Here is a 25,266-nt window from a genome sequence, read left to right on the forward strand (position 1 = left end):
TCACTTTGGTCCCTACACAAATGTTAATATCCATTTTTTGTTACTTAATTGCCTAAATCTTTAACAGAATCTTGTCATGTGACAAGAATGTGACCACGACATGAGGGTAAAAAGGAAAAATCATCTATATTTTTCACCAATACACACTTTGTCCCAAAATTTACATCAAATTATATGATTATATTAGGCTAAAACAAAATGCATATTGTGAACGATTAAGAAAATGAATTAGAATTTTGCATAAATTGAAATCACGAAATTCTATTTTTTACGGTAAAAAAATCTTCTTTCTATTCATCTTATTTCCATTTTAATTTCTTTGTCACATTTTTTTCCCCCATTCAAAAGCTTTATTTTCTTATCTCTTCATCTTAATTTTTAGCATAGGAACTGAGAGGGTAATTTTTGGGAAAAATTGGGCCGAGCTGCAAGTTGGGCTTTGAAGCCCAAAACGCGAAGGACTAAGTAAGAAGGCCGTGAATGTTATTCCGGCCCAGGAGGAGCGTAGTTACTCCGGCTGAGAGAAGTAAATGTTACTTCGGCTCAGGGATGTAAAGCTACTCCGGTACGGGGTGGCTTCTAGTTAAACCGATCTCCAAGATAGTCCGGTTATAAGTTGTTCCGGTCGAGATCGGTCGGAATGTTATTACTTGGTAGGGCGGTTCAAATGCACCACGGTTCGTGTATGGGAGAACCAATATATTGTGTGGCAAGAAGAACCGAACTACGGTTAGTATGGCCTATTCTACGGTTCGGCATAGCCAATGCTATTTCGGTCATGGGATAGTTCGGCCGAAGAGAAAACCATCCCACTTGGTTTAAGCAGTGGGGGAGGGTGTAAAAGGATAAGCATTATCCTTTGGAGTATGAATCCTAGGAGGACTCTGCATGGAGAAATACAAGTCCTACTAGGATTGTGCCGCGGGAAACTTATAAAAGCTCACAAGCATCACCTTGGAGGAGGTAATTGAACACAATCTTTCTGAGAACTTAGAGCTTTGTCTATTTGTCAAGTTTTCTGACTTAGGCATCGGAGAGGTTTCCGGCACACACCCGCCGGCTAGCTCACGTTTGTGTTTTCAGGTGACAAAGCGACGTCGTACGGAGGAGCGCGGACTTGGTCAACAGGATTATACGAGGAGAATTATTTCCTCCCCGTACAATTGGCGCCGTCTGTGGGAAGAACAGACAAGAACAAAAACCTCTTGACTAAGCTTCTCCTTTTCTCATTCAATGGCACACATTGAAGATTTGCCGCAGTCCGCCGTCGACGGACTAACTCCAGAGGGGGGCGCAAGGCGCGAGGGATTACCTGCTGTCCCTCCCATGGCGGACTTGGAGCCCCAACAACATAATTCCAGGAGGAGCGGCAGGGGAAGGCGGAATGGCAGCCCTCGTCACTCTCAAAGTCCCGACAGGCAAAGGAGGAGGATTGATCCTCAAGCCCTGGAAGATCGCGTAAAGGAACAGGATGAACTGATTCGGAGGATGGCGGCGGACATGGAGGCCTTGAAACGCCAGATGAAGACCAAAGATGTGGCGACAGGAGAGGGGCGTAAGCACAAGACGCCCCCTCGCCACTCAGAGAGTCGTAGTAGGAATACTACACCCTCCCAAGGAGAGAGCAGAAGCCTCAGGACAGGCGACACTCACTCCTTATCTTCAAGGACTCATCACTCCAGGTCTGAGAGGACGAGATCCGAAAGATCATACACTGAAGGAAGCACGTATCGGCCTTCACATTCACACCAAACCAGATCCAGACAAACCAAGCTACCCAGGTCATCCGACTTACGAGCCGTGCTAGAAGAAAAAGCACGATGCAAGGAGGATGCCAGGGCAAGAGATCCACACCGAGTTTCGGCCTTACAACGGTTGGCTCCTCGGACGCATGGAAGCGTCGAGGTTGGAATGCCAATACCGCGACCGGCCTACGAACCAACGGACAAGGCATTGGCAAGACTACAGACTTCGCCGTTTGTCCCAGCGATCGAAAACGCACCCCTACCATCAGGCTTCCTTCAGCCGAAGTTCAATACATATGAAGGAAAGACAGACCCGTATTCACACTTGAGCCACTTTCGCCAAGTCATGGCCGTGTACAGGCGAAACGAGGCCTTAATGTGCATACTTTTCCCATTAAGTCTGGGCGACCTAGGCTTGACTTGGTTCGAAAAGCTCCCAGAGGGTAGCATAGCCTCCTGGGCCCAATTGGCAGAAGCGTTCGTAACAAGGTTTCGGACAAATACTAAGACACCGGTGGAGATAGACCAGTTACTCTCCATCGACATGGGTGAAAAAGAGACCCTCAGATCTTACAACAGTCGCTACTGGGAGACATTCAACCAGATTGGAGACTGCCCCACCAATCTGGCCATTGCGCAATATAAAAGAGGCCTACCAGTAGGAAATCGACTAAGGGACTCGATCACCATGACGCCACCCCTCACCATGGAGGCCCTGATGGAAAGAGTGCATCAGCACATCAGGGTAGAAGAGGATGGCGCGCGTGCTAAAGCAAGATCAAGCACGACCGCAGCACCAGAAAAGAAAACCCCTGCCAAGGTCAACACGGTTGACCGAAGTAACAAGAACGGACGTGGCAGACGAGATAACGGAGAAGACCCAGACAAAAGATGGTTGAGAATCCGCACTGCCATAACAACGGTGTTCAAAAAACCAATATATCGGATTCTGAGCGAAATCAAAGACAAGCCTTTTGTCAAGTGGCCAGCCAAGCTAGGGGAAGGTCAGAAGAATTACGATGACAGATCACGGTGCACTTTCCACAAAGAAAAGGGGCACCGAACTAAGAATTGCACGCCACTGAGACAGCACTTGGAAGAATTGGTGGCAGCAGGCCACTTGGATGAATACATTGAAGGAGGAGTGCAGCCGGCCCCCCAAGATCATAATGACCATCCCAATGGAATGCCAAACGATGCACCACCTCAAGGCATTATCAATGTAATTCATGGAGTTTTTGAACCCGAACGCGTATGTGAGCTCAGAGGTTCAATCAAGAAGGCTGAGCACTTTAGGGAAATATTGAGTGCCCAACCTGCCATCAAGAAGGGGAGGACAGAGGCAACAAACGTCATGACCTTTTCAGATAAGGACTTAGAACGAATTTACTGCCCCCATAATGATGCCCTGGTCGTCACTCTCCGAGTCAAGAATTTTGACGTCAAGCGGATTCTGATTGACCAGGGTAGTTCATGTGAGATCATGTATTACGACACATTCAAACAACTAAAGCTGCAAGATAAAGACTTGGCACCCGCAGTTTCTCCCCTGATTGGATTCAACTCCATGCCAGAGTGGCCTGTCGGCAAAATAATCCTTCCAGTCAGAGCGGGAAGTGTATCAAAACAGGTGGAGTTCTGGGTATTGAAGGTCCCCTCCACCTACAACATCATCCTGGGCAGAACATGGTTGCATGCCATGCGTTCAGTAGCGTCATCATACCATCAGGTAATGCGGTTCCCCAATGACGCCGGTATAATTGAAGAAGTCTATGGCGATCAGATCATGTCAAAACAATGCTTCGCCATAGCAAACGGAAGCCGAGCGGCCAAAGGATACGTTCATTCGGTGGAAGAACCCGAGAGTAATGAACTATTCGCGGACGTCGGCAAAGAGGCTGATCAGAAAGCGGTGGAAGACTTGGTGGAGGTAAAAATAGATGAGAAGAACCCAGATAAGTTCTTCTTGCTTGGCTCATCATTGTCCAGCGCTGAGAGATTAGAGGTCTTGGAATTCTTGACCTCTAATATCGAAGTGTTTGCCTGGACACCTTACGACATGCCAGGCATTGATCCAAACTTCATCAGTCACCAACTCAATGTCCACCCATCCGCCAGACCAGTCATTCAACGCACACGCAGATCGGCACTCCACCACGCCGAAATAGTGGCAGAAGAGGTAGGCAACCTGCTGGAGGCATGAGCGATAAGGGAAGTGCACTACCCAAGATGGATCTCCAACACCGTCGTAGTGCCAAAAAAGAATGGTAAATGGCGTGTCTGCGTCGACTACAAAACGGTCAACAAGGCGTGCCCAAAAGATAGCTTCCCTCTACCAAGGATAGATCAACTGGTGGACCTAACGGCAGGGCATAACCGTCTCAGCTTCCTGGATGCATACAGAGGCTACCACCAGATCGCCATGCATGAACCAGACCAGGAGGTCACATCCTTCACAACACCAAGGGGGTTATATTGCTACAAGGTCATGCCCTTTGGCCTAAAGAACGCAGGGGCGACATTCCAGAGGATGGTCACCAAGATGTTTGAACCATTGTTAGGCAGAACAATGGAGGCTTACATCGACGACATGGTGGTCAAAAGCAAGGATAAGAATGACCATCTGAAAGATTTGGGCGAGATGTTCCAGATCCTGAAGAAACACAAGTTGCGCCTCAACGCGTCCAAATGCGCATTCGGAGTGGGATCTGGCAAATTCTTGGGCTTCCTAGTGACCAACCGAGGTATAGAAGCAGACCCCTCTCAGATCAAAGCGATCCAAGAGCTGGAGAGACCAAACTCAGTCAAAGAAGTGCAGCATCTCACTGGAATGGCGGCTGCACTCAACCGGTTCATAAGTAAGTCATCAGACAGGCTACGACCATTCTTCCAAGCTTTAAAGGCCAAGTTTGAGTGGGATGAAGAATGCGACCGAGCTCTGGAAAGCTTGAAGGAATACATGTCTTCCCCACCACTACTTGTTACTCCAGTACCTGGTGAAGAACTCTTTTTGTACCTAGCAGTCTCTCAACACGCAGTCAGCGCAGTGTTGGTTCGTGCAGAAGGAACACAACACTTGCCCATCTTTTATGTAAGCAAGACGTTGTTGGGAGCCGAAACAAGGTACTTGCCCTTGGAGAAACTAGCACTAGCATTAATGATGGCGTCCAGAAAGTTGGCGCACTACTTTCACGCCCACACCATAGTCGTCCTCACGGCCTTTCCACTAAAAGCTCTATTTGAAAGGGCGAACTTCAGTGGGCGAATTTTGAAATGGGCAGTAGAGTTGGGACAATTCGACATCAAGTTCCAACCCAAGACCGCAATAAAAGCTCAATCTTTGGCAGACTTCGTCGCAGAGTTTACTCCTGGAAGTCATCATATCTGCCCAGTCGACCTGACTGACTCAACCGAACTAGGGACGGAAGTTGACGCCGGAATAGCGCAACCCCTAGTGGAAGGTAGTCCATCAACCGAACTAGGGACGGAAGCTGACGCCGGAATAGCGCAACCCCTAGTGGAAGGTAGTCCATCAAGCACAAAGGCAGACCATACTAAGGACAACAAGGAGAAGCCAAACAAAGGCTCACCAACAGTTCAAACAGAGGACGAAGGGCAGACGACCAACCTGGACTTTGAAGAAAACACCATTCTTGACCTCACGACATCGTCTGATCCTTCCACTTGCTGGAAACTATTCGTTGGAGAGATGTGGAAGCTCTTTGTGGATGGAGCATCCAACCGACATGGTGCAGGGCTTGGCATAGTCCTCATCTCTCCAGACGGCCTGGTTATAGAGCAAGCAGTCAACCTTGGCTTCCCAGCATCCAACAACGAAGCAGAGTATGAGGCGCTTCTCGCAGGACTCAAATCGGCACACTTCATGAAAGCAACCGAACTAATGGTATACAGTGACTCTCTGCTGGTGGTAAACCAAATTTCTGGCGAATACGAAGCAAAGGATGACAGAATGGCCAAGTACCAAGAGCTAGTCAGAATGGAGATCAAGAAGTTTGATGTGGTAAGGATAGAACAAATTGGCAGGGAGGAAAACAGCCGAGCGGACGAGCTAGCAGGCCTTGCCTCAATGGCAGATACATCAATCCCTCATCCATTACTCGTCGACTTCTTACCAAAACCAAGCATAGAAGACCCCGAAGCAGAAGAAGTGTATTGCGCAGAATTAGGGCCCTCTTGGATGGATCCCATCATCCTGTTCCAAAAAGACGGCATCCTACCAGAAGAGAAAAAAAAAGCCAACAGAATAAGGGCGAAGTCGCAGCGGTTTTGGCTATCTCCATCTTTGGCATTATATAAGAAGTCGTTCTCTGGGCCTTACCTCAAGTGCGTTCATCCCAGCAAAGTAGAAGCATTCCTGTTCGAAATACATGAAGGGGTATGTGGAAGTCATCAAGGGGGAAGGTCGCTCGCTTACAGGGCTATTTCACAAGGATATTGGTGGCCATATATGCAAGCAGACTCAGAGAAATACGTGAAGAAGTGTGAAAAATGCCAGAAATTCGCGCACCAAATACATCAACCAGCAAGAGAGCTCCTACCTTTAACTAGCCCATGGCCTTTCGCAATGTGGGGCTTAGACATAGTAGGACCACTTCCAACAGCACCCGGAGGCAGAAAATTCTTTCTCGCAGCAACAGACTACTTCACAAAATGGGTGGAAGCAGAAGCATTGGCATCAATCAAAGAAAAAGATGTGAAGAAGTTTGTTTGGCAAAATATTATCACTCGGTTTGGCATACCAAAAGCACTGATCTCAGACAATGGAACTCAGTTCGACGGCAGAATCTTCAGAAACTTTTGTGAAGAATACAAGATAGAGTTCTACAATTCCACACCGGCGTATCCTCAAGCAAATGGGCAGGCTGAAGCATCAAATAAAGTCGTCTTGGATGGACTAAAGAAAAGGCTAGAGAAAGCAAAAGGCAAGTGGGCGGATGAACTTCCTCATGTTTTATGGGCTTACCGCACCACACCTCGGCGATCAACTGGAGAAACACCATTTTCCTTAGCCTATGGCATGGAAGCAGTGATCCCACTAGAAGTTGGCCTTCCCACAATTCGAAGCGAAAATTTTGATCCAGACTTAAATGGAGAAGCCATAGCCTTAGAACTCAACCTTGCAGAAGAAAGAAGAGAAAGAGCGTTGGTCCACATCGCCTCATACCAACGAGAGTTAATCAAAAAATACAGCAAAAAGGTTCATCCAAGACAATTCAAAATTGGCGATTGGGTATTGCGCAAAGTAATGGGAAACACCTTGGTCCCAGGAGACGGCAAGTTAGGCCCAAATTGGGAAGGTCCTTATAAGGTGGTTGGGTTAGCCGGCAAAGGGGCATACCACCTAGAAGACAAGGATGGCAAGGCAATCCCTAGGCCATGGAATACGGCCAATCTCAAGATATTTTACTTTTAGCTTTTCTCTTTCAAACATTATGTAATTTTCTCTTCCTTCAATAAAATAAGATTCTTTTTGGCACAGATTACTCTTTGTAAAAGTTAGCTTTCAAGACTTAAGTATATTGTAAGCATTCTATTCTAAGTTAGCCGTAAAAACTAACTCAGAGGTTGGCTGGATTAAACCAACACCCTTCCTAAGCCCAGGATAAGGATCCAGGCTGCAGGACATTTGGTCGGAATAACCAAATATTACAAGTTAGCTGGAAAAACTAACTTCAGTGGTTGGCTGGAATAAACCAACTCTTGTTACTCTTCAACCGAAGTAAGTGTAAGGCTGAAGAGTGGTTGGCTGGAATAAACCAACTCTTGTTACTCTTCAGCCGAAGTAAGTGTAAGGCTGAAGAGTGGTTGGCTGGAATAAACCAACTCTTGTTACTCTTCAGCCGAAGTAAGTGTAAGGCTGAAGAGTGGTTGGCTGGAATAAACCAACTCTTGTTACTCTTCAGCCGAAGTAAGTGTAAGGCTGAAGAGTGGTGGGCTGGATTAAACCAACACTTAGTACTCCTCAGCCGAAGTAATTATGTCGGCTAAGGAGTGGTTGGCTGGTAAGTATAGTTTAACCAACCAAAAACCGAAATAATACTTGGAGCAATAGAAGACATTACAAATGCAAGCATACACGCAATAACCGGAATAAGAGAAGTAAAATTTTCATTGCAAGAGAAGTCATTACAAGGGGGCTTAGTTTGGTTACAAAGAAAAAAAAAAAGAAAAAAAAAGAGAGGAATACAAAGTCAAGCGAAAAGATCTTCAATCTCGGCATCAAAGGCAGCATCAGTGACAACTGGAAGACCGGTCTCTGGTGGCAGCACTCCTTCAGTCACAATAGTGGCATCGACCGGAGCCACAGTTTCATTTGGCTGTTCAATAGTCAGATCTTCCACTCTGGACTCCGGCCGATCTATCTGATCCACGTTTTCAACCGGAGTACCCTCAGAAGCAGAATCTTCGCCAGTATCTGAACCTTCAAGGAATTGCTGCTGCATGGCATCCGCATACCCCGCAAGGGACTTCGGTATAAAGTACTCTGGAGGGTTGAAGACCTCGGTCTGTTGATCATGACCGAGCTTCTCCACAGCCGCCCTCCAGCCGCACTTAAAGAAAAGCTCCTTGGCGGCATCGCATTGCTTGACGTAGGCCTCCTCTGCCTCCTTGAAACCTCGCTTGTACCCCCCTTGTCGACCGCCTCCATGTTCTTTTTCAGTTCGCTTATTTCGGCGTCCTTTCTCCTCTCAAGCTTCAACAACTCCCGCAAATACTTGTCCTTCATAACGATGGCAGCTTTCTGCTTCTCCGCTTCCGCCGAATTAACTAGATCGGCAAGACGGCCGTTCTCCGCTTCTAGCTCGGCCATTCTCTTTTCGGCTTGTAGTAGTTCGGCCGACTTTGCTTCGGCTTCCGCCATTGCTTGCCTTGTGGTTTTGCGGAGTTCTTGGACTTTCCTATAAGTGACATTGTTCTTTTGCAAGGCCTGGCAAAACAAAAATCTCATCTCAGCCGAAGTAAAAGTTAGAAAAATTTAGACAGGAAAAAACAGACAGAGCTACTTACCAAGATCATGGACTTGGAAGCAGACCGAATTGATTTCATTTCGGTGTTCAGTTGCTTCAAGTGGTGCTCCATGTCCTTGGGGAGGCACACACTTTTGGCCAGGTTAAAGGCCAGTTGGTGGTCTTTTTCAGCCACGACCGAATCAGTGGCTTTGATGTTTCGGTCATTGAAGATCAAAGGCGGAGCCCACTTCGGAGATCGAGCTCGGTCAGTTTGTTCTGGTTGGGAGGCAGGATGAGGACTTTGGGGGACGGATTCGACTTCATCAACAAGTTGCTGTTCGGCTGACGTAGATCGGGCGCGTTTTGAAGGGCGAGATGAAGAAGGCCGTTGTGAAGGAAGGGCCACGACGGCGGGCTGAACCTCAGTAGTTGTTGTTACTTCGGCCCTGGTTGTTGCGGTCAGGAGGGCCCTAACTCTGCTTTTCTTTGCCATTTCTTCTTCAGCTGTTAGTGGGACGAGTCTTATCTCGGGCAAAGTTGGGTCCGGTTCTGGGTCTTCCTCGAGAAGAAAATCGGTTACCTTTGCTTTCCGTCGACCGCTGTAACGGTAGGTCGGTTCGAAATTTAGAAGCTTGGCCCAATCTCTTTCTTTAACCCGAAATGCGGCTCGCAAGACTCCGAGGTTAGGATAGCTATACAAGGAATGGAGATGGGCGAAATCTGCAAAAAAGAGAAGTGTTAGTTCGGCTAATAGACTAAACAACCGAGATAACTTACAAAGCAGAAGACCGAAGTAAAATTACCAGGCTCTCCCATTTTCCAATTTATAGGTCGGCCAGGAATTTGAGCTTGAAAATCCTCAAAGTTCCCAGAGACCCAAAAGAAATCATCATCATTTAGATCTTTATCCGGAGTGTGTTTAATTATCTTCTCTCGACGGCGACGAATTCTAAGGTAGTAGACCCACCCAGCATTCTTTGAGCCAATAGAGTATTGATGAAAGATCTCGGCCAGACCAAGATTCAGTCCGGTCTGGTGGTTTAATGCGGCTATCCCCATTATAATACGATATGTATTGGTGGATAGTTGGGTGGGACATAACCTAGTCTGTCTAAGAAATTCGCAGATTAGCGGTTGGACAGGAAACCGTAGTCCGGTTTCTATTATGGATTGAAGGGTAAAGGGCACGAAGCCTTCATTGTTCCAGGGGGTAGCATCTTTTTCGGCCAACGCCAGATGGACATCATCAGGAATCTGGTAATCTTGCCTAAATTCGGCCATGCCACCAGGGGTTTCGACTAAATATCTATACTTACCCATTTGTTGTATAATTTATGAATAAATTATTTCGGTACAAAAACTAGGCTCAGTAGCTCGGTTGAGCACACGCAGGAGTGCCTGGGCAACCTAAGTCTGCAAAGTAGAAAACAAAGGGGTTAAGCACAGATCGTTGGACCGCGCTACAAATCATAAGCAAGATATGCAAATCCTACTTCGGCTTAGTGGGCTGGTTCTACCTCGGTTCATCAGAAGGTTTGTTAGCTCGGTGTTGAGCAGATTAGACCGGTTTATCGTCTAGGGGCAGCTTTCCGAGTTCGGTCTAAAAAACTAAGAAAGCTGGTTTAGCCCCAAGGCCTAAATCGGTTTTAGTGTGAATAAGAGTTACTTCGGTTAAGCCTCTAGGGGCGGCTTTCCGAGTTCGGTTTAAGAACGATGAAAACCGGCTGGGCCCCAAAAGCTTAGCTTGGATTATACACCGAAGTACCTAGTTCGGTATGTGCAAGCTTGTTCGGTGATCTTATCTCGGCCAGAGTGGTTCAGAAGAAACTACTGATATTCCTACAAGTTCTAGTTCGGTTATTTTCTGAATCTATCTACATGCATAACACAAACAGTATCCTAGTCCGGTTGCTAGGTGATTTTGGATCTAAGACTATTTTCCTACAAAATAGTTCATACATGCATGGAGTTCTACTGGTTTCTTCATAAAAAGTACAAAAGCAAAGCAGATAAATGGAGAAAGATGTTTGCAAAAAACATACAAGGCATGGAAAGTAAAATACGAAAACATAGAGAGCAAGATGATTAGATTTTCTTACCAGAAAAGAGAGAAAGGAGACTGGAGTCGGAAACGGTGGCAGCAAGAACACAAGCTTGAGTATGGAAGTAGAGGCACAGAAAGAAGATGAAGACAGAGAGAGAAGGTAGATGCAGGTAAATGATTCAGAAGAGTAAAAAGGTTGTTTTGTGAAAGAAGGGAGAGAAAGAGGCGGCAAAAGGAGGCGGGACTGTTCAAAATTCACGAAGTACGAAAGACGGCGTGACAGTTGTCCTCAACCTATCAGACTCTGCCACGTGTCATGGGAAGGGGAAGCGTTACAGTCGCTGTGATTGAAGAGACGTTTTGGCCGGACATAGTGAAGCTCGAAGTAAAATTAGCTCGGCTTAAAAGTTCGAGAGTTTTTAGCTCGGCTGGAGAGGCTAAAGTATTTTTTAGCTTGGCTGGAAAAGCTTAAAACGACGCCAGCTCGACTGGTGGACTGGTAATCCCAATCATGCTACGCAGATGGAATTAAGGGGCAATTGAGAGGGTAATTTTTAGGAAAAATTGGGCAGAGCTGCAAGTTGGGCTTTGAAGCCCAAAACGCGAAGGACTAAGTAAGAAGGCCGTGAATGTTACTCCGGCCCAGGAGGAGCGTAGTTACTCCGGCTGAGAGAAGTAAATGTTACTTCGGCTCAGGGATGTAAAGCTACTCCGGTACGGGGTGGCTTCTAGTTAAACCGATCTCCAAGATAGTCCGGTTATAAGTTGTTCCGGTCGAGATCGGTCGGAATGTTATTACTTGGTAGGGCGGTTCAAATGCACCACGGTTCGTGTATGGGAGAACCAATATATTGTGTGGCAAGAAGAACCGAACTACGGTTAGTATGGCCTATTCTACGGTTCGGCATAGCCAATGCTATTTCGGTCATGGGATAGTTCGGCCGAAGAGAAAACCATCCCACTTGGTTTAAGCAGTGGGGGAGGGTGTAAAAGGATAAGCATTATCCTTTGGAGTATGAATCCTAGGAGGACTCTGCATGGAGAAATACAAGTCCTACTAGGATTGTGCCGCGGGAAACTTATAAAAGCTCACAAGCATCACCTTGGAGGAGGTAATTGAACACAATCTTTCTGAGAACTTAGAGCTTTGTCTATTTGTCAAGTTTTCTGACTTAGGCATCGGAGAGGTTTCCGGCACACACCCGCCGGCTAGCTCACGTTTGTGTTTTCAGGTGACAAAGCGACGTCGTACGGAGGAGCGCGGACTTGGTCAACAGGATTATACGAGGAGAATTATTTCCTCCCCGTACAATTGGCGCCGTCTGTGGGAAGAACAGACAAGAACAAAAACCTCTTGACTAAGCTTCTCCTTTTCTCATTCAATGGCACACATTGAAGATTTGCCGCAGTCCGCCGTCGACGGACTAACTCCAGAGGGGGGCGCAAGGCGCGAGGGATTACCTGCTGTCCCTCCCATGGCGGACTTGGAGCCCCAACAACATAATTCCAGGAGGAGCGGCAGGGGAAGGCGGAATGGCAGCCCTCGTCACTCTCAAAGTCCCGACAGGCAAAGGAGGAGGATTGATCCTCAAGCCCTGGAAGATCGCGTAAAGGAACAGGATGAACTGATTCGGAGGATGGCGGCGGACATGGAGGCCTTGAAACGCCAGATGAAGACCAAAGATGTGGCGACAGGAGAGGGGCGTAAGCACAAGACGCCCCCTCGCCACTCAGAGAGTCGTAGTAGGAATACTACACCCTCCCAAGGAGAGAGCAGAAGCCTCAGGACAGGCGACACTCACTCCTTATCTTCAAGGACTCATCACTCCAGGTCTGAGAGGACGAGATCCGAAAGATCATACACTGAAGGAAGCACGTATCGGCCTTCACATTCATACCAAACCAGATCCAGACAAACCAAGCTACCCAGGTCATCCGACTTACGAGCCGTGCTAGAAGAAAAAGCACGATGCAAGGAGGATGCCAGGGCAAGAGATCCACACCGAGTTTCGGCCTTACAACGGTTGGCTCCTCGGACGCATGGAAGCGTCGAGGTTGGAATGCCAATACCGCGACCGGCCTACGAACCAACGGACAAGGCATTGGCAAGACTACAGACTTCGCCGTTTGTCCCAGCGATCGAAAACGCACCCCTACCATCAGGCTTCCTTCAGCCGAAGTTCAATACATATGAAGGAAAGACAGACCCGTATTCACACTTGAGCCACTTTCGCCAAGTCATGGCCGTGTACAGGCGAAACGAGGCCTTAATGTGCATACTTTTCCCATTAAGTCTGGGCGACCTAGGCTTGACTTGGTTCGAAAAGCTCCCAGAGGGTAGCATAGCCTCCTGGGCCCAATTGGCAGAAGCGTTCGTAACAAGGTTTCGGACAAATACTAAGACACCGGTGGAGATAGACCAGTTACTCTCCATCGACATGGGTGAAAAAGAGACCCTCAGATCTTACAACAGTCGCTACTGGGAGACATTCAACCAGATTGGAGACTGCCCCACCAATCTGGCCATTGCGCAATATAAAAGAGGCCTACCAGTAGGAAATCGACTAAGGGACTCGATCACCATGACGCCACCCCTCACCATGGAGGCCCTGATGGAAAGAGTGCATCAGCACATCAGGGTAGAAGAGGATGGCGCGCGTGCTAAAGCAAGATCAAGCACGACCGCAGCACCAGAAAAGAAAACCCCTGCCAAGGTCAACACGGTTGACCGAAGTAACAAGAACGGACGTGGCAGACGAGATAACGGAGAAGACCCAGACAAAAGATGGTTGAGAATCCGCACTGCCATAACAACGGTGTTCAAAAAACCAATATATCGGATTCTGAGCGAAATCAAAGACAAGCCTTTTGTCAAGTGGCCAGCCAAGCTAGGGGAAGGTCAGAAGAATTACGATGACAGATCACGGTGCACTTTCCACAAAGAAAAGGGGCACCGAACTAAGAATTGCACGCCACTGAGACAGCACTTGGAAGAATTGGTGGCAGCAGGCCACTTGGATGAATACATTGAAGGAGGAGTGCAGCCGGCCCCCCAAGATCATAATGACCATCCCAATGGAATGCCAAACGATGCACCACCTCAAGGCATTATCAATGTAATTCATGGAGTTTTTGAACCCGAACGCGTATGTGAGCTCAGAGGTTCAATCAAGAAGGCTGAGCACTTTAGGGAAATATTGAGTGCCCAACCTGCCATCAAGAAGGGGAGGACAGAGGCAACAAACGTCATGACCTTTTCAGATAAGGACTTAGAACGAATTTACTGCCCCCATAATGATGCCCTGGTCGTCACTCTCCGAGTCAAGAATTTTGACGTCAAGCGGATTCTGATTGACCAGGGTAGTTCATGTGAGATCATGTATTACGACACATTCAAACAACTAAAGCTGCAAGATAAAGACTTGGCACCCGCAGTTTCTCCCCTGATTGGATTCAACTCCATGCCAGAGTGGCCTGTCGGCAAAATAATCCTTCCAGTCAGAGCGGGAAGTGTATCAAAACAGGTGGAGTTCTGGGTATTGAAGGTCCCCTCCACCTACAACATCATCCTGGGCAGAACATGGTTGCATGCCATGCGTTCAGTAGCGTCATCATACCATCAGGTAATGCGGTTCCCCAATGACGCCGGTATAATTGAAGAAGTCTATGGCGATCAGATCATGTCAAAACAATGCTTCGCCATAGCAAACGGATAAAAAATGTTTTCACAAGTGTTGCTCAAAACTCGCCACTTTTCTTTTACTTCTTTAGACTTCTATCTTCCATTATCTTCCAAGTCTTGGCAACATGGTAATCTCGGCACGTGCATATATACTTCTTTCACTCGTAACCTTGGCTTAACCTCAACTTGTAAATTTTCTCAAAATTTCAACAAGTGTTTAAACCAATCTTGACTCAACATGACCTTGACTTTAACTTCAACTTGTAAATTTTCTCAAAATTTCAACAAGTGTTAAACCAGTCTTCTTATGACCTCGGCTTTAACTTCAACTTGTAAATTTTCTCAAAATTTTAACAAGTGTTAAACCAGTCTTCTTATAACATGACCTCGGCTTTAACTTCAACTTGTAAATTTTCTCAAAATTTCAACAAGTGTTAAACAGTTTTGACTTCGGCTTAACTTCAACTTGTAAATTTCAATTTCAACAAGTGTTAAACACTTTCTCGGTTTAACTTCAACTTGTAAATTTCAATTTCAACAAGTGTTAAACATGATCTCGGTTTAACTTCAACTTGTAAATTTTTAAAATTTCAACAAGTTTAAACACGTTCTCGGTTTAAATTCAACTTGTAAATTTCAATTTCAACAAGTGTTAAACATGTCCTCGGTTTAACTTTAACTTGTAAATTTCAATTTCAACAAGTGTTAAACACGTTCTTGGTTTAACTTTAACTTGTAAATTTTTTCAAAATTTCAACAAGTGTTAAATCGATCTGGGCTTGAAAATTCCAACTCCCAAGTATCATTCTCTAGCCCTCTGCATGGCTTCCACCTACTCCTTTGTGGACCTTATATAAAAAGTCTTTAACTTAGGCTGTGCTTTTCTCTTCTCGGACTTAATCATCTGGGCCGAGATCTTGCCTTCTGGAATTTGGGATCTGCTTACCTTAGACTGAGCTCTTTTTTTCTCGGACCTAATCATCTAGGCCGAGATCGTGTCTTCTGGGATTCTCCATGGTCGACCTCCTGCGAAGGCCGGTGAGAATGTCTCTTGGTCTCGCGTCATGCTGAGGGACTGCAGGAACCGTTTTCTGCCCCCTTTTTTGGGCGTCTTTCTTGGTCGCTAGAATCGGCATATCTTGTAGCGAGAATAGTGGCTGCACGACGTTGTTCTGCATCAGGAAATTGACGACCGTTTGCAGGTCCACCAATTTGTCCACCATTCCCTTTATCTCGTCGTCCCTCCGCAGGCATCTATCCTTCCATACCTGGAGGTCTCCCTCATTGTAATACTCGCCTCGATCGACCTTCTTTGGGGCGTCTCCCTCTCGGTCGACGTTCTTTCCTCCGTGATTCTTATCATGAGTCTTTTCATTGGAGTTGTCTTCTTCGACGTCAAGGTCAATATGTTTCCTACTCTCAGTAGGGGTGTCGTCCCCAACCTTCTCTTTCTATTCGTCGTTGGCTATCTATTCTCCTTTCGTTCCCATAGACGGCGCCAAATTGTGTGTGCTGTTTTCCGACCACACTGCCAAACAAGTACCCAGCTGGAGAGTACCGGCAGAATAGATTAAGCTCGAACGACCTGCAATAGAAAGAAGAGTCTCCGATGGTGGCTCGTCTACCCAGGGACACTCTGACGATTAAGTCAGTACTCAATATCTCTCAAAGATAACCAATAGTGCTTAACTCACTAGACAGAATATCAGAAGCATACCGTAGACCCATGGGGGTGCCTCCATTTTATAGCCAACCCAATCCTAGTCCCAATAGAAGCCTACTTTAGGATTACTACTAATCTTGGACTCCCAGTAGGATTAGGATAAACTCTCTAAGAGTCTCATTTTTACCCAAACTGAAGTCTGCTTCCATTTTAAGACTCTTGTCCCTTATCCGCTTATTTCAAATTTCGGTATTCTCGCAGATAACCTCGGTCTAGCCGAGATTATCTCAGCGTCATGACCAGAATACGTGGCATCTCGGCTGGCACTTCGGTAATACCTCGGTCACGTGTTGTCATTCTACTTAGAATAATAATATCAGTATAGTGTTCAAAATTTAAATATATGTTGGATAGTTAAACTTGATAAAATATAGGATTTGCATATTTTAAATTTTAAATAATTTTTTAAAATGTTAGGGTTGGCGTTTGTACATTCCATGGACTTAGTCACTTAGCCAAATGAATTTGGCAACCTTAACTAGACCTTGTTTGCGGCAGACACGTCCAAGCAAGTTAGTGCAGCACGTGTCATGATTTTTGACCTCTAAACCTTCCCTACTTAGATTTCGTTGGATTTTTCTCTCACTTATCCAATGGGTTTTTCTTCTTATAGCAACATCTGCCCATGTTTGTTTTCAGAAGTAAACTAAAAGAAATTTATACTGAGAAAATTAATAGTAAAAAAATTAAATAAAATTATATTTGATTTAATGATAGTTATTAGTATAAGAATTATTAAATTATTTTTTTATAAAATAAATATAAAATAATAAAATAAATTAAAAAAAATACAAAAATATTAAACATTAATGTTTTAAAAAAAATGCCCAACATGTAAAAAATTTAAAAAAAATAAAAATAAAATAAAAAATTTCCAAAAAAATAAAACAAATAAAATAATGATTTTTACTTAACAAAAAATATAAAAAATTAAATATTAATGTTAAAAAAAAAATACCCGACATGTAGAAAATAAAATAAAAAGTAAACAAAAAAAAAAATTTCTAGTCCGCTATTTTTCTAATATCAAATCCTGAAGGTCCATCCGAATCCCTTTGGGGAGGCCAATCCTAATGCGGAACTCACTATTAATCCCCTCCCCATCTCTCAAAATAAATATAATATTAATGGATCTCACCTCACTACCAATCCGAATCTCCCCTCTAAATCTCCAAACAAACGGGACCTAGGAGTTAAAAAGTAGTTAATAAATGGGCTATGAATGGCTAAGGAAATTACATGGTCTGTTGGAGAATTTTAATAAAAATAAATATTTTTAAACTTTTCAAATTTGATGAGATTTAAACTTTTGAGTTATAAAATTAAGATTGACAGTATGTAGTTATGTTGGGTATTATTGCATAGTTATTATGCCAAATTTAATTATTTAAATGTTACCGTTATGTGATTTAATCTTGTAACATTTTTATTTATTGGTATTTAACACTTGGTTTATTTTTGGGCTTTCTATGTTTTGTAAGCTAAAAATCTTGAAATTCATGTGCTAGTGGTGTTGGAGGCTTTAGTGGTGGCAACAACAGTGGTAGTAGACTGGTCGTAGCATTAGTCAAACTTTAATTTTGAATTTTTTTTTTCACTTTTCAAAAGTGAAATAATTTTTTATCTAAATAAACTTGTTTTTGTTACACTTTTATTTTTCATTTTGTCAAATGTCCAAAAAAAATATAAGATATAAAAATACTTCCACCCAAAACAAACGAAGATTAATGCACGTGGCCAATTCATTTATTTACAAAAAAATTCTTCTATAAATACGCGAGCCATTGAGTAGTGAAAGAGATGAGGTTACTAGGAAATTAATGCACGAGGTCAATTCTTTTTTTTTTGGGCAAATTACATATACACCCCTCGAGGTTTGGCTAAATTACAGATGCCCCCCTGAGGTTTGAGAAATTACGAATTCCCCCCTGAATGCTATATTTGCATAAGAAATTAGGGGGTAATTTGTTATGAAATATAAACCTCAGGGGGCAAATTGTTATGAAAATACAAACCTCAGGGGGCGGGATGTAATTTCTGAAACCTCAGGGGGGTATCTGTAATTTAGCCAAACCTCGAGGGGTGTATATGTAATTTGCCCTTTTTTTTTTTTGAGAATGTTTGGAAAGTGTTCTTCAAGCTAATTTTATTGATTTCATAAGCAACTTTGACACATATTTTTCGGGCGGTCGTAAACAGTGTGAGTATTTGGATTGAATCGTATAGTTGTTATATACCTTTTGTGTAACAATTCTGACCCACGATTAATATTAATTCATGCTTAATTATTCCTAATAAATAATTGAAGTGAAATGTTACATCATATGTTGCCTTATGTGTATATATACATCTGTTTAACATAAAAAGATCTGTTCACGTTTTCATTTCGATTTGTGAATTGAAAGTTTTATCGACATCCGATTCAGAAATTGACTTGATTTATGTATTAATTAGAGTTTTTAAAATTTTATGGTAGGTTTAATTGAAATTCGATTCGAAACGATTAAATTAAATTAGTTTAATGCCCATTTGGTTAGCTTTATTGAACCATCACTAATTAGCCTATATAAGGCCACTACTGAGCCCAAGACTCTCTTTTATCTCTTTCATTTTTGAGCTCAACGTGAGAGAGAGAGAGAGAGAGAGAGAGAGAGAGAGAGAGAGATTGAAGTTAACATTAAAGAAGGAAGAGAATTAAAAAGGAAATAGGGGAGATTGAAGAGAATTGAGGGAGTTTAGTCCCAACACTTGCTAACTCAAGGCTTGAGGTAGGAAATTCAATTCCTTAATTATGAATCTAAATTGCTTGGTGTAAGAATTCAAGAGGATTAGAAGATTAAACATGAGAATCAAGCTAAAATTTGAGAATAGTAACTCATACCATGCATGCATGCATAGTTTCTCATACTTTGAGTTAATTTCTAAGAATTCCCTTCTGCATGCCTTGAATTCACCTTTATTTTGGGAAATAATCAAGTTTCATGTTGTTTTGTGGTATGTGATCATGTTTTGAGGAGCTTAAGTTCAAAGAAATTCATGCCTGTCATGTTCATGGATCATTCATAAATTTTAAGTTGAATTTTTTGCATAATTGGCAAGTTATTTGGCCATGATTTTTTGAAAAGATTCTTAATTCATGATGTATTATGGATTTCTAAGTGTTCCTCAAGTTTTGGCCTAAAAAAATCAAGTTTTGATACTTAAAGATTGAGTTTTGAGCTTTGGAAACAAATCTGGAAATTTCAGAATTCTGCTTTCACGCTCGAGCGACCACTCTGAGTGTGTGCACTTTCGCTCGAGCAACCATAAGTCCGCTCGACCGTGAACTGCAAGCTCCCAGAAGTTCATGTGTTGTTGTAGATCTCTTGAGCGACAAAAGTTACACTCAAGCAAGGGTTTGGGTCTTACGCTCGAACGAGGATCGAGCGTCTGTTGAGCGTGAAAATCAAGTAACCAGTAGTTTTTTCAAAATTTGCAGACCGCTTGAGCAGAGGGAGTTGTGCTCGAGTGAACCTTCACATTTTGCATGTCCACTCGAATGAGGAAAGCCATGCTCGAGCGTGGACCCTATTTTCAGCAAGTTTTGAAAAATATTTTTAAGTACATTTTTGCATCGTCATTCTATCCTAGGTATTCCTAAACTAAGATGAAGACACCATAATGAGGATAAAGGCTAGAGACACACTAAGAACAATGAAATAAGTCATGTACACTCCAAGCGTGTGTTTCAATGTATGTTCTATTATGTTATGTAGGTCACGCGTCGCAAGACATCTGATTTGCTTATTCTGTCTGTTTACCTTGGAGCCACTGTTATCTGTGAGTAATAATTTTGTAAAAAACTATATTTAATCATAAGTATTTTCTGAACGATATAAGATGATCTATTTCTGAAATATTATTTTCTGTATGAATGAATGGTTGTCCAATGTTTCTGAAATGTATTCGTGGCATTCTTAGCTTCAATGACATATGTTATTTGTTATGTTACGTCCCAATTATGGGTTAACTGTACGTCTCATGAGCCAACTGTTATGGATCCTTATGTATACGTCCCTTTTATGGGCCAACTGTACGTCTCATGAGCTAACTGTACCGTCTCCATGCACGAGAGTCAACTGTATGCCTTTATGGCCGTCCCTTTATGGGTCAACTATTTCTGCTATTGCTAATGAATGTGCCACGTATGATTAACTGCAAGTTCTAATTATGAATACGACTCCGAAACTATATCTGTTTTGTACTATGATTTCTGAACATAATTACGAATTTATTTCTAACAACTATTGAATTCTGTTTTCTGTAATTGTTACAGACAACATTCATTAAACCTCTTTATTCTGTTATTATTCACTGGGCTCCAACTCACTATTTATATTATGTATATAGGTGAGCAGGCACGTGACCAGGCCCAGAGTTGACGGCCTATGTTTTGTTTTGTTAGCTAGCTACGGTGCCTCCTAAGGAGGTTCCTTTTGAGAGGATTATGTCAAGGCTTAAGTTGAGCTTGTTGTGTATATCTGTACTTGGGCTAAGTACCCTTTGATCCTATTTGTGTAGTTGGGTGACGCAAGACTAATATATTTTTGACGTCACATCTGTATATATATAAGTTTGTTTTGAAAATTTCTGTCCCATGTATGTCTACACAACTTTATGGACTATGTTAATTTTGTATATTTGCTTCTGCAGCCCTTATTTTATGTTATCCTGTTTAGAGGCCTTTGGTAATCTAATGATTATTGGCCGGTTACGACGTTAAACCCATAGAGACGGGTTTGGGTTGTGACACTCTGTGAGCAGCTTCATGTATTGGGATAAACTACAGGAATGAATACACATGCTTTTCCAATTCTCATAGGGCAGATCTTTCTCACTTTCTATTATTCAGAAAATAATTACATACTCCCCAAATATAATGCGACATTGTTTTTGTGATACTTCCTGTCAATTAGAATCCGCAATATAATTGAGTTATTTCTTATCTACCAATTATTTAACAAAAGTGAATCAATAATCTCACTCATAAAATATTTTATTGCGTGATTAATTTATAATACCACAAATAATATCATAGAATATTATCCCTATTATTCTCTTAATTTTATATGTAAATTTAATTTCTCACAAGTTCAGGAATATCTACAAGAGTCTTTTAGTAATTGTACTTTATTAATTAAAATTAAATTATTGCATAAATGTTTCCAACAGTTATATGTTGATGGGTGGATCTGGTCTAGGTACTTGCACCAAAAACTAAGTTGCATGCCAGCTTCATTGTGCAATATTAAAAACAAAAACAAAATCATAAGACCCCTCTCTTTGAAGATCAACGCGCTTTTCAACAGACATAGAAGTTGACTCCAACATATTTAAAAAGAATAATGGTTGGGACTCCTTTTGGGGTCACCCCCTCACCCCTTTGCCACGTGACAGGGGGTGATTGAAGGAGCAGGAAAAAAAGAAAAAGAAAAAGAAAAGGTAACCAATGAGAGAGAGAGGGTCAAAGGGGTGGGGAGAAAAGGGGATGAATCATTACTCATTTAAAAATTTAAAATTCCCAAGGATTTGCATATAAATATATAAGGATATCCCACAATACATATCATCCAAAAACTTGTACTATCACACAGATGGCTTCCATGCAGTCTACCATTTGCATTTTCTCTCTCTTTCTCACCCTCCATTTCTTGTCTCCATCCCTTGCAAATGCCTATTCCTCAACACCAACCTCACCGGATACCATTTGCGATTCCACACCTTTCCCTTTCTTCTGCAAATCCCTGTTACCAAACAATCAATCTTCCACCATATACGATTATGGCCGGTTTTCCATTCACCATTCGCTAGAAAGAACTAGTAATTTCCTTTCATTGGTCAACGGCTTCCTCAGACTCAAATATGGGCTCTCCCAACCCACTATCCGTGCTCTCGAGGATTGCCAGTTCCTCATTGGCTTAAACATAGATTTCTTGTCTAGCACTATTCAATCCATCGGTTCTACAAATATCCTTCAAAGTTCACAGGCCGAAGACACACATACCTTGCTTAGTGCCATTATGACAAACCACCAAACCTGTTCAGATGGGCTTCAAGCCACAACTCCATCTTCTAGCATTCAAAACGCCCTTTTAACCCCTTTCTATGATGGAAACAAGCTGTACAGCGTATCGCTTGCGCTATTTAGGCACGGTTATGTTCCTCAGACAGGAAAAGGCAGGTGGCTAGCACAAAGAGAGTCAGTGTTTTCCAAAAATGGTCACTTGGGTCTGAAAATGTCGAGCCAAGACCGAAAGGTTTACGAGTCAGTGAGTGGAAGAAAAGTCCTGCAAACTAGTGTGGGTGGCGGTAATGTGAAGGTGAGCGAAATGGTGACTGTGAGCAAAGATGGGAGCGGGAACTTCAGCACGATTAGCGATGCGGTGGCAGCTGCACCAAACAAAACCGATGGTAGCAATGGCTACTTCATGATTTATGTGGTTGGAGGAGTATATGAAGAGTATGTTTCAATTGCGAAGAACAAACAGTACTTGATGATGGTCGGAGACGGGATTAACAAGACTGTGATTACGGGGAACCGGAGTATGATTGACGGGTGGACTACATTTAATTCTGCAACATTTGGTAAGATGATTTCTAACCTTAGATTGTGCTGTAAAATCTGTGTTCACTGTTTTTATAATCTATAATGATTGCCTTTCAGATCACACCGAATGGTAATATAAAAATCATTAAAGCGGAAATTGAGTTATGCAATAAATCTTAGGCATGTGCAGTTTTATCGTATTGGTATAAGAGCAATATTTGAAACTTTTACCCATTCAATATTGTTTCTCTATCCAAAACATTTTAGGTCGTTGGATTATGTTTTAAAATTTCGTGTCTCGATATTTTTATATTATTTAATTAATGGGTGTGAGTATTTTAGGATAAGAAAAGACAAAAAGATTTAAGGAAATATGATCTTTGGCTTAATTATTTTGTAATAAAGATCCCCTGAGACTTATAATATTAATAGTTAATTATACTATAAGTCTTGTAGTTTGATTTAAATTTCATTTAGTATATATAGTTAATAGTTTTAATTTAAACAATTTGGTTCTTACATTTAAGTCTAGTTTTAATTTAGTTTTCTGCCTAGATTCGAGGTTAAAAATTGACAATTTTATGATAGTTATTAATTTTTTAAAGTTTCAATTTGGTTCTTTTATCTAAATTTGAGATTACTATTAACAATTCCAAGACACTTTTCAATTTTATAAATAAAATTACACCATTGGTCCTTATATTTATCTTTATGTCATTTTGGTCCTTACACTTTCAATTGACTTAATTTTGACATTATAATTATAGATTTTGTGTCAATTTGGTCAAATTGATAATATTGTTAGTGATTTTTAAGAAAAATTATCACTAAATTGATGAGGTTAACTCACTGAGTTGAGTAAGTTTATAATATTTTCCTTAAAAATATTACACAAGATACTTATGTACATATTTTTTATAAAAAAGGTTAAAAGTTGTAATCAATTAGATCAAATTAAAAAATGTCATAAAATCTTGATCAAAATTGAGTCAATTATAATTTCATAGACTAAAATGACATAGGCCAACAAGGACTATCATCGAAATTTGTCCTCACAAAAAATTATATCAAATCTAGTCAATTAAATATCAGAGTCTCATGTTTCAAGCAATTCAAATCAAAACTAAATCTTACAATTAGAATGAATACTTTTATTGCAGCCGTAGTTGGACAAGGATTTGTGGCAGTAAACATAACCATTCGCAACACAGCAGGAGCAGTAAAGCATCAAGCAGTGGCACTTCGAAACGGCGCCGATCAATCCACTTTCTACGACTGCAGCTTTGAAGGCTACCAAGACACCTTGTATGCCCATTCTCTCAGGCAATTCTACAGACAATGCGACATCTACGGCACAGTGGACTTCATATTCGGAAATGCTGCTGTAGTTTTCCAGAACTGCAATATGTATCCGCGGCTCCCCATGCAAGGCCAGTTTAACGCAATCACTGCGCAAGGCAGGACAGATATAAACCAGAATACCGGTACTTCAATACAGAATTGTAGCATTACAGCTGCCCCTGACTTGGCGACGAGCAATGGCACGACACAGACGTTCTTGGGCAGGCCGTGGAAGCAATACTCAAGGACAGTTTACATGCAATCGTTTATGGATAGCTTGATTGATCCTGCTGGTTGGATTGCATGGTCCGGAGATTTTGCACTGAACACGTCGTATTATGCAGAATACAATAATAGAGGGCCGGGGTCCAGTACTGCTAGCAGGGTTACTTGGCTCGGTTATCATGTGATAACCGCAACGGATGCGATTAACTTCACTGTCTCTAATTTCATATCAGGAGATGATTGGTTGTCTGCAACTGGAGTCTCTTACACTGCTGGTTTAACATGATCATAGCAACTTGAGATGCCTTATTTATTTATTTATTTGTTCTTTTATATTCAAATTTGATTCTATTTTTTGTTTTTGTTTTTTTTTTTCTCAAAATTGCAATTAATTCATGATGTATTTACTTGGAAATTTGAATTTAGTTATTTGTTTTAATCTAAAGCATTGTCTCTATTATTAAAAATTTTACCATGTGCAATGGTCAAGGTTGCCCTCCACCGGAATCAAGTTCTTAGCTAGATTAAGCAATTGGGTCACGCAAGTACAATGTTGGGAAATTTTCTAAGTTATTTTTCGAACAGTTTGAATGTTCATGTTAAGGTGCAAGTGAAAGAAAAGTGCTCACTTACCAAGACTAGTGTGGTTTTAGTGGACATAGAAACGATGAATGGATTTTAAAGAGTAAGGAGGCCCAATACAAAGCTTAGCCCAATTTCAAGATACACTCTTGCTGCGTGAACATGTTCTTGTGCAATTTAGTGAAGTTTGGGCAGCTTAATACAGCAAAATTCTTTGTACCCAGCAAATTTATATTCTCCATATTTCATTAAATTAACATTTATGCTTCCAAATGACAAAAGATAGGCGTATGAAAAACAAAGAATGTCTCGCAGAGGTGGACTCCACGTGGATTCTACACTGGGTTCCATGCACATCCACTTGTGA

At 42.3% G+C, this 25,266-nt stretch overlaps 1 protein-coding gene across 1 annotated transcript; it reads left to right on the plus strand.

Annotated features, from left to right (window-relative positions):
- Positions 1 to 21,759: 21,759 nt before the first annotated feature.
- Positions 21,760 to 24,762, plus strand: LOC114287530 (pectinesterase-like). Its single transcript, XM_028230911.2, has 2 exons — positions 21,760 to 22,789; positions 23,912 to 24,762. Exons 1-2 carry the CDS (start codon positions 21,799 to 21,801, stop codon positions 24,601 to 24,603), a joined length of 1,683 nt encoding a protein of 560 aa, XP_028086712.2. The 5' UTR covers positions 21,760 to 21,798; the 3' UTR covers positions 24,604 to 24,762.
- Positions 24,763 to 25,266: the final 504 nt, after the last annotated feature.

This window comes from Camellia sinensis, chromosome 2, assembly GCF_055761805.1.
Source record: "Camellia sinensis isolate YWXY chromosome 2, ASM5576180v1, whole genome shotgun sequence".
Taxonomy (NCBI): Eukaryota; Viridiplantae; Streptophyta; class Magnoliopsida; order Ericales; family Theaceae; genus Camellia; species Camellia sinensis.